The 9,994-nt window shown below is 36.6% G+C and overlaps 1 protein-coding gene across 1 annotated transcript; it reads left to right on the forward strand.

The window, feature by feature from the left end:
• Positions 1-3,110: 3,110 nt before the first annotated feature.
• On the forward strand, positions 3,111-9,897 carry LOC127645563 (zinc finger protein Gfi-1-like). The gene is made up of 7 exons (XM_052129219.1): positions 3,111-3,234; positions 5,158-5,331; positions 5,442-5,639; positions 5,782-6,170; positions 8,599-8,736; positions 8,816-8,981; positions 9,294-9,897. The coding sequence occupies exons 2-7, from the start codon at positions 5,226-5,228 to the stop codon at positions 9,470-9,472; spliced, it is 1,176 nt and encodes a 391-aa protein (XP_051985179.1). The 5' UTR covers positions 3,111-3,234; positions 5,158-5,225; the 3' UTR covers positions 9,473-9,897.
• Positions 9,898-9,994: the final 97 nt, after the last annotated feature.

The raw sequence follows: 9,994 nt of genomic DNA on the forward strand, positions 1-9,994 counted from the left end.
TTAGAAGTTTTGAAGAGAGCTGACCTATTGCTGCAGTGATACTGTCTGTTCATGTGTCTGGTTTCCTGTTCTTGCAACGGCGAGGAGGATTGTCACGTTTACACTGTGCTGCGCTTTAAAAGAATTACACGATGCCTGCACTTTGCCTTTGCTACTCATTTAGATGGGATGAGTTGCTCTTTATACTGCCTTAAAATCTAAGAGATCAAACTAAACTCTTGAATATAGAGGTTCTTTACAAGAACACTTCTCTTATCAAGAACCATTTTTGGCTGCTTAGTGTTTTTGAGTTTGCTATATGGTTCTTTAAAGATTAAAAGAAAAAGTTCTAGATGCTACATAGGTTCTTCAGACCAGCATATTGGTTTCTGGGTTCTTTCAAATACGCATAATAAAATAAAAAGTTATTTGTGGAACTTAAAAAGATTTCCCTTTGGCATCAGACTGCAAAACCCTTTTTGATTCTAACTGGAACCTACATTTGAGAGAGCTGACAATATACTGATCTCACTTTCTAAAGCAGCATTTTGTACATACTTTATTTCATATTTCAAACGGTAGTGTTTGGGTTAAGGTCTGACCCTCGCTTGTGAAGCTTTGTGTAACATTTTCATTAGTATGATAATGTAGTCATCATGTAATGGTAGTGTTTTTCATTCTTTACAGATTCAGAGCCTTGCCACGCAGAAAACATAATTGTCTCAACGTGCCAAGGCCTTCCACATCCACCTCCATGAAGAACAATGACACCTAAAAAAGGACAGCTGCCCTGACGTCCAGTCATCCTGTCTCCAGATGCACGCCCTCCAATGATGCACTGAAGATGTTCTATAAACAGCGCTACCCACAGCTACTGTGTCCACCAAGCAAGAGCCTTCACATCATCAGCTATGAGGGCAACTGAGGAAGATTTTAAACATGGTGCAACTCGGCTTGTAAACGAGCAGAGACACACTGACATGTGGACAGTTTTACCATTAACACTTAAAAGTGACAACTAGATTTCGCTCATTCTTGCCAAAAAAGGATGCTGGATGCCCTCGATCTAACACCACACAACACTTGTTAGAACTGTGATGCTGTTCTTTGTAAGACTTTCATACAAAACAAGAGGTTTTAGAGTAATATACAAATTGTCAAACATTAACCATAAAGATAATATTACTGGATGTCTTTCTTAACAATTTCATGTAGTCACTGACTGAACAACAGTGATTTCAGTACGAATGTCTGTATTTTATGTGGACTGGATTTAAAAGATTTTGGCCCCTGCTTAAATATAGGGTAAACTAAGTACATTTCTGTTTGGACTTGGATCCAGTTTTACCTTGTGGCTTTTATGGTACACTTATTGGAGTTGCAGTAAGACCAGACCATCCAAATTGAACACACATACAGTACCAACCCTCAAAGACTCAGACCCCAAGGCCCAGACCAACACCAGTCAATTCAAGAACTAGACTAATTCAACCAAAATGTTGAATTGCAGCATTCAGTTCAAACTTTGCACCACTTTTTAGAGTGGCTAAAGGACCATTCCGAGCCATGCAGTTCTTGTGAATTCCTGTGATGCCAAGATGCCAACACTGGTTGTAAATACGAAAAAAGCCGAAACCCAGATTCAGACCAAGACTTTCAATTTTGAGACCCAGACCAAGAAAGCGAGTAATGAGACCAAGACCAGGCTTATGTGGTCTCGAGAGGTCACAAGACCAGAGATGGGTTAGGTCCAGAGAAAATGTAATCCACTGCTAATTACTTCTCTAAAATTGTAATCAGATTACTTAATATTTTTCCTTACTTTCTAAAACACTTCTCACAAATTTTTTTGTTTTGCCGCTCAACAAATTCAAAATAATATCTATATTTGCTCTTTGTTCATTATGACACCTTTCAGCGGTCACAATAACTCAATACTGCATATTTTTAAAATATTATATATCAAAAATATATTATTTTAATAATATGTTTAACCCAAGTAATGAACTTAAAAGTGATTACTTTAGATTTTAAAATGTAAAGCATTATACTACCCTTTTATTTGAAAAAAATAATTAGATAAATAGGTATTAGGTAAATAATTAGGTTACTTTGTAATCAGATTACACCCAACAGTCTACAACAGTCAACCTTTCTGACTCTAAGGGCCCCTATTGTCAGAGAAAATATTCGAAGACACACAATGTAGGCTATTAGATATTTATATTATAAGATATATCTATTATAAAATATTTCCTTAAAACTTGATTCCAGAAATGTCTAGAACTGTATATAATCTTCATTAAAAAGCAAGCTGTTGAAGGGAGGGACATTTTTTGTATTTATTATAATAGTTATATAAAAATGATAATATCCTATCATGTTTTAAATAATATTAAGTGATCTTGAGGTCCCCTAGTGGGTCCCGACCCCCTGGTTGAGAACCACTGCTGTACAAGACCAGTGTGACAAGATCAAGATTCACATAAATGATTATTGTAGGCCAAACTATGTATTTACTATGATAAATAGGCCAGTATTGTAATGATAGTCTAATATCATCTGTATATTCATTTAATTAATAGTTAAGCTTTACAATATCTTTTTGACTCTCTCTAATGTGTAGATTGGTTTGATATATTTGTACCTAAAAAATATTAAACAATCTGCAAATGTTATGATTACACTTTACATTTTTACACTCTCCAGCTCAATACAATAATCAGGTTAAATATGTATGGCCCTCAACACACAAAAAGAGACAACAAACTACAATAACACTCAGTGTTGGCTGAGATGTTATTCCTGGAAAAGTTGCAGAAAACCACACCTAGGAGGACAAATATAAAATTGTCCCACACAGACAAGAGAAAAATCCGAATCTGATTTTGGTCACCATGGGCGTCTCTAGTCATCACCAGACTTCACCATAGCATTTATAGAATCATCATTTATTTTCAATTATTTAGTTTCAATTTGCATTACACTTCCATTAGGTTATGTATTTGCAGGCTGCCTGTAGAAATTGGGCAACACGTGTGTCAAACATCATCAAACACGGTCGCATTCAGGAAGTTAATGTTTGTATTTAAGGCGCGCGTTTGAGCTGCTGTAGTTGGAGACGGAGGCAGGTCGCGCGCTGCAGTAATATCCAGTGGAGCGCACGAGCGCAGCGCAACAGGTATCTCGAGCTTCTGACAGAACCTACAGAGAACAGCTATTCAGACGTTGAGCAGCTTGCAGCAAACTTTAAAGGTGATTGGTGATTTCTTTTTTTGACGAAGCTGTATTCTATTTTAACTGCATTGTGATTTGAACTGACAACAAGTCAGCTGTCACCAAAAACTTATTAAGACGCGAATAAGTTTTCTTTGGATAAAGTTCCAATTAAATGGAAAGGCAAGTTTACTATATATATGATATATTTGAGTTTTTGCACGGAATTGTTATGCATGCCATTGTTGCATTTGGAGAAATATCTAAATAGCCTACTTTAAATGTAAACGCTTTGAGGGGTCACAGCCGGTGCACCAAAGTTTTTCCCACATTCACTCAAATCCATTGGAATCAAATTAATGTTTTCCAAATGTTAGGTAGCCTCATGAATTAATCTAGTTTTATAATGAAGTTTGGCTGTTCTCCAACAAAATTGCACAAATTTCGGAGGTATAAAGCAATGAAACTGCACAGAATGCAAATTAAGTACATATACGTATACGTATATATACAGGGTTGGGAGTAACGGAATACATGTAACGGGATTATATATTTAAAATACAAAATATAAGTAACTGTATTCCACAACAGTTACAATTTAAATCATTGGTATTTAGAATACAGTTACATTCAAAAAGTATTTTGATTACTGTAGAGATTATTTTGCATTTTATTTTCATTTGTTTAATTTAATATTTAGTCCTTTCAGATGAAAAACATTTATACATATAAATGATGCGATCCAAAGTGCATTTGAACATCGGTGAAACACTTTCTTATGATGTGTTACATTCATACGTGCAGACAGAGAAGTTCGTTCAATTTGCTTGATCTTGTTTTAGAAACAACACTGCATAAGATATTTGGGTTTTTCAGAGAATGTATTTTTAACATGTATATTTTGTGTTACTGTACTGGCAGAGTTTTTATAGTCAAAATATGTGAAACAAAAATCTACCAGTGCTGAAGAAGTAATCCAAAGTATTTAGAATACGTTACTGACCTTGAGTAATTAAAGGAATTTGATACAAATTACATTTTACAGCATGTGTTATGTAATCTAGTGGAATACATTTCAAAAGTAACCCTCCCAACCCTGTATATATACACACACACACACACACACACACACACACACACACACACACACACACATGTTGTGTTTCCATGTTTTATGGGGACTTTCCATAGACATAATGGTTTTTATACTGTACAAACTTTATATTCTATCCCCTAAACCTAACCCTACCCCTAAACCTAACCCTCACAGAAAACTTTCTGCATTTTTACATTTTCAAAAAACATAATTTAGTATGATTTATAAGCTGTTTTCCTCATGGGGACCGACAAAATGTCCCCACAAGGTCAATCATTTCGGGTTTTACTATCCTTATGGGGACATTTGGTCCCCACAAAGTGATAAATACACGCTCACACACACACACACACACACACACATCTTATTGTTTTATGTCATTATTAAGAAAAACAAACAAAACATGTAGCCTATGCAATGTTATATGCTAATTAAAAAACATAATAAGCTTAATTCGGTTTAAATTTGATGTTATTTTAGCTTCCAGATCAGGTTATGAACAACAAAAGCAAAATCAATTAGTTCTTCTGAAGGTAATATTACCCTGGTCTCCGTTTCCAGGCTGTTATTTGGAAGTGTGTGCCTCAATGACGGGAGGCCGAAACTGTATATCATTCTGAGAGAGGATCAGTTTACTAAATAAGGTTTTGAGATCAAGTTGCCCAAAGGGAACACAATAACAAAGTGTGCTGTGGAGTTCCTTAACTGTAGATTGCTTTGCGCTGGGTTTATTTGGCAGGTTTTGATTGCAAAAGGCAGGATGATACACAGATTTTACAGACATGCCATATTGTGTAAGCTCTGTTAAGGTCAGGTGCATTTATTCACACCAGTGCTTCAACTTGGTCTTCAAATCTACTTTGCAGCACTTTTCAGGTAGGATTGGAAAACAGTGAGTGATTGGTGACCCTGAACCTGATAACGAAGAATAAACATGCCGAGGTCGTTTTTGGTGAAGAGCAAACGGGCACACAGTTATCACCAACCCCGTTACCTGGACGACAACTGCATGCAAATTGAGAAACTTCTCACATGCCAAGGTACTGACTCCTGTTATTTAGCCAGGCCTATATTGGTCGGGATATGAAAATATGAATTCAAATAGTGGCGGATAATGCATTGTGGATGTTACTGTCTCTCTTGTGTTTAGAAAGTCAAATGGGACAGGTGCCTGAGAGCACAGTGGATGTAGGGAAGGATCCGGGCAATCGTTCCCCTAAAGCCAGCATGGTGTGTACGGCAGACCATTCCTCTCAACAGTCCCCACTCAGATGTGAGGGCAGTGTGTGTGACCACTCATCAGACTATGAGGACTTTTGGAGACCTCTGTCCCGATCTCCCTCTCAAGGTTTGTATTTTTTCATGACTAAATTTTACATCAGGTTTCATCCTTACTTAATTTTACAGTGACGCAAAAGATATTAACTACCAGAATTAATACATATTTAGCCTAAATATACTTTTCAGAATAGACATGGTTTTTTCAATAGATCTGGATAAATGCCAGGTGCCTTCACCAGATGACCCTCAGGCTTTCGACATGACTTTCCCTCCATATGTTTGGGCCCATTCAACATCCGAGCTCAGGCACCTCATTCAAACGTGCAATCATGTCCCTGTTTCTATGGATCCAGAGCCATCAATGGGGGTGTATGAGTCTACAGAAAGAAGGCCAGGTGCCCAACTCCTCACTGAACCAAGCCAATCAGGGCGATTTTACCAGGACTATGGCTCTTTTACCTCTAACCTTTTGGATAGTAGAAGCTTTTACGCAGACTTCAAGATGTCAACTAAAGTATCAGAGCTTAATGCAGAGTCGGATATTCTTTGCACGCGACTTCAACTAAATGGGTCGTACAAATGCATAAAATGCACTAAGGTAAAATAAATCAAACTCTACATTGTTTAGCTACTTATTTCTTATGTTATATAGGCTACACTACCAGCCAAATGTTTGGAGACACCTATTTATTTTTATTATTACTGTTTTCCATAAAAACTATGGCATAACACAAAAGGAAGTTTGAAAATGTTGTAGAAAATAAATGTAAAATACATTAAACTATCTTATATATAGCTTCTACAGCCACGCTTTGCCTCGATTACAGCTCTCCACACTGTGCATTCTGTCAACCAATTGTATAAGGGGTATCAACCTAGGATGCTTTATAAACAGTTTTGCATCTTCCCATACATGCTGACTTTTCCTTTACTATCCAGTCCAAATCAACCATCATTTATATATATATATATATATATATATACATACACACACACCGATCAGCCACAACACCAACAATCATGCCATGGTCCAAACTACTGAGATCACATTTTTTTCCCCATTCTGATGGTTGATGTGAACATTAACTGAAGCTCCTGACCCATATATGCATGATTTTATAGACTAAAATGCTGCCATACAATAGGCTGATTAGATAATCTTATGTGTGTTTGTTGGTGCCAGACGGGCTGGTTTGATTATTTCTGTAACTGCTGATCTCATGGGATTTTCACACACAACAGTCTATAAGTTACTAAGAATGGTGACAAAAACAAAAAACATCCAGTGAGCGACATTTCTGTGTATGGAAATGCCTTGTTGATGAGAGAGGTCAACAGAGAATGGACAGACTGGTTCGAGCTGACAAAGCCTACGTTAGCTCTGTACAATTGTGGTGAGAATGTTATTCTGAGATGTGGGTTGGCGCAGTTTTGGTGGCACAAGGGGGACCTACACAATATTAGGCAGGTGGTTTTAATGCTGTGGCTGATTGGTGTGTGTGTGTGTGTGTGTGTGTGTATGTGTATATATATATATATATATATATATATATATATATATATATATATATATATATATACATACATACTCTTGCATCCAAATGTTTGGAATAATGTACAGATTTGCTCTTATGGAAAGAAATTGGTACTTTTATTCACCAAAATGGCATTCAACTGATCACAATGTATAGTCAGGACAATAATAACGTGAGAAATTACTATTACGATTTGAAAAAAAAAATTCAGAACTTCTTAATCTACTTCAAAGAGTTCTCATCAAAAAATCCTCCATGTGCAGCAATGACAGCTTTGCAGATTCTTGACATTCAAGCTGTCAGTTTGTCCAGATACTCGTGTCTTGTCGGGCATTCTCACGCACCTTACGGTCTAGCTGATCCCACAAAAGCTCAATGGGATTAAGATCCATAACACTCTTTTCCAATTATCTGTTGTCCAATGTCTGTGTTTCTTTGCCCACTCTACCCTTTTATTTTTGTTTTTCTGTTTATGAAGCAGCTTTTCTTTCTTCCCCTTTTTCTCCCAATTTGACATGTCCAATTCCCAATGTGCTTTTAAATCCTCGTGGCCGCGTAATGACGCCCCTCAATCGGGTGGCGGAGGACAAATCCTAGATGCCTCCACGTCTGAGACCGTCAACACACACATCTTATCACATGGCTTGTTGAGCGTGTTGCCACGGAGACATAGCATGTGTGGAGGCTTCACGCCATCCACCACAGCATCCACACTCAACTCACCATGTGCCCCACTGAGAATGAACCACATTATGGGTGCATCTGGATTTCCACATCTCTTTCTGTCCTTCTTAGAGTCAGTTGACCTTTGTCTTTGAAGACTGTAGTGTACACCTTTGTATGAAATCTTCAGTTTTCTGGCAATTTCAAGCATTGTATAACCTTCATTCATCAAAACAATCATTGATGAGTTTCTAGAGAAAGTTTCTTTTTCGCCATTTTTGAGCTAATATTGACCTTAAGACATGCCCGTCTACTGAACACTGTGGCAACTCAAAAACAAAAAAAAAGACAATTTTAATCTTCATTTAATGAACCAAAAAGCTTTCGACTGTGTTTGATATAATTGCAAGTTATTTTCTAGTACCAAATGATCAATTTAGCATAATTATTCATAATTTTCTGCTAGAAATGGGACCTGTCTAGATTTGATCAAAAATGACTTTTTTTCAAATAGCGATGGTGCTGTTCTGTAATGTCCTGACTATACTTTGTGATCAGTTGAATGCAACAATTTCCTTCCGAAACAGCAAAATCTGTACATTATTCCAAACTTTTAGCCGCCGGTGTATAGATATATAACATTTTAGTTTTCAAACTAAACATTCTTGACATTCAAACAATTTATAGCCTATTGGTCAACTAATAGGCTTAAATTCAGTTAAGTTTTGTCCTAACTGATTGTCAGCAAACCTCCAGTACTTTCTCAAACCACTTGGGTAAAATGGTAGTTCCGTTTTGCTGATGCTGATGTATTCTGTTTTTAAACAGGTGTTTTCGACCCCTCATGGTTTAGAGGTTCACGTACGGCGGTCACACAGTGGCACAAGACCCTTCGCTTGTGAAATCTGTGGAAAAACATTTGGCCACAGTGTCAGCCTGGAGCAACATAAAGCTGTCCATTCACAAGTATGCTTGCATTGTCACGTAATTTATTAATTGGGGCCCAAATAATTACAGGCTCTAACTAATTACTTCTTTCTGTCAGGAAAGGGTTTTCAGCTGCAAAATCTGCGACAAAAGCTTCAAGAGGTCATCCACTTTGTCCACGCACCTCTTCATCCACTCTGACACCCGACCATATCCATGTCAATACTGCGGCAAACGATTCCACCAGAAATCAGATATGAAGAAACACACGTTCATTCACACAGGTGATTTAATTTGTAAAATGCAATGCTCAGGAAAGTTAAATGAAAATCTAAAATCTATTTAGCAAAAGCGCTTATTGGAAATTGCACTTGCGTTTTAAGAAGGCCCAATAATACTAGTGTCTGGATGCATGCAACCACTACATGGCTAATATGATTTCATTCTGCATGCATGGATTTCCAAAAAGCCTATTCACTTGTGTAATGGGTTAACAACATTGCTAAAAGATTTCCTTTACAATTTAAGTCAGAATACAACAACATCAAAGTCTGTTTAGACTAACGCAACACTTTTCTTCTTCCTCTTATTTCTAGGCGAGAAGCCGCACAAGTGTCAAGTGTGTGGCAAAGCCTTCAGCCAGAGTTCAAACCTCATCACACACAGCAGAAAACACACAGGATTCAGGCCTTTCGGATGCGAACTGTGTGGCAAAGGCTTTCAGCGCAAAGTAGATCTTAGAAGACACAAAGAAACGCAGCATGGTCTAAAATAATAATTCAATTATTTGCTTAGTTTTTGTTTGCACATTGGACACTAAAGGCTGTAGTATGTTGTATGGTTTAATGAATTAAGAAAATAACAGATTTATTTGTATAATGCAGTCAGAGAGATTGCAGATATTATGTTTCTGTATTCATTCTAAAATACTATTCATTATATTATTGTATTAATTTACCAAAATCAATTTCTGAAAAACAGTAATAAACGTATAAAATCTATTATTTATTAAAACTTTTATCTTTTTTAGCCATATATTAATGGTTTAATTACATGTTTGCTACATTTATTCAATCACGTATGCATATTCACAATATCTATATAGGCCTATAATAAAGCCAACTTGATGTGAATACCGGTTTTTCACTGTGTATAGCAAAGAACATTACAAATTGGTTAATTAGATTAAAATATATAATACTTTCAAAATGAACATCAATGTGTTTTAATTTTTGTTGCCGCCATTGCACCACGAAGCAAACTGAAGTCATAAACAAGTTGTATTCATTTTAATATT

The sequence above is a fragment of the Xyrauchen texanus genome, chromosome 6 (genome assembly GCF_025860055.1).
Source record: "Xyrauchen texanus isolate HMW12.3.18 chromosome 6, RBS_HiC_50CHRs, whole genome shotgun sequence".
In the NCBI taxonomy this organism is placed as follows: Eukaryota; Metazoa; Chordata; class Actinopteri; order Cypriniformes; family Catostomidae; genus Xyrauchen; species Xyrauchen texanus.

What these genes read in the sequence shown, in the direction of transcription:
- LOC127645563 (XM_052129219.1), top strand. Translation starts at nt 5,226, where the DNA reads ATGCCGAGGTCGTTTTTGGTGAAGAGCAAACGGGCACACAGTTATCAC. An exon ending in GTCCCGATCTCCCTCTCAAG is followed by an intron (nt 5,640 to 5,781) that starts GTTTGTATTTTT and finishes TTTTTTCAATAG; the next exon opens with ATCTGGATAAATGCCAGGTG. An exon ending in ATAAAGCTGTCCATTCACAA is followed by an intron (nt 8,737 to 8,815) that starts GTATGCTTGCAT and finishes TCTTTCTGTCAG; the next exon opens with GAAAGGGTTTTCAGCTGCAA.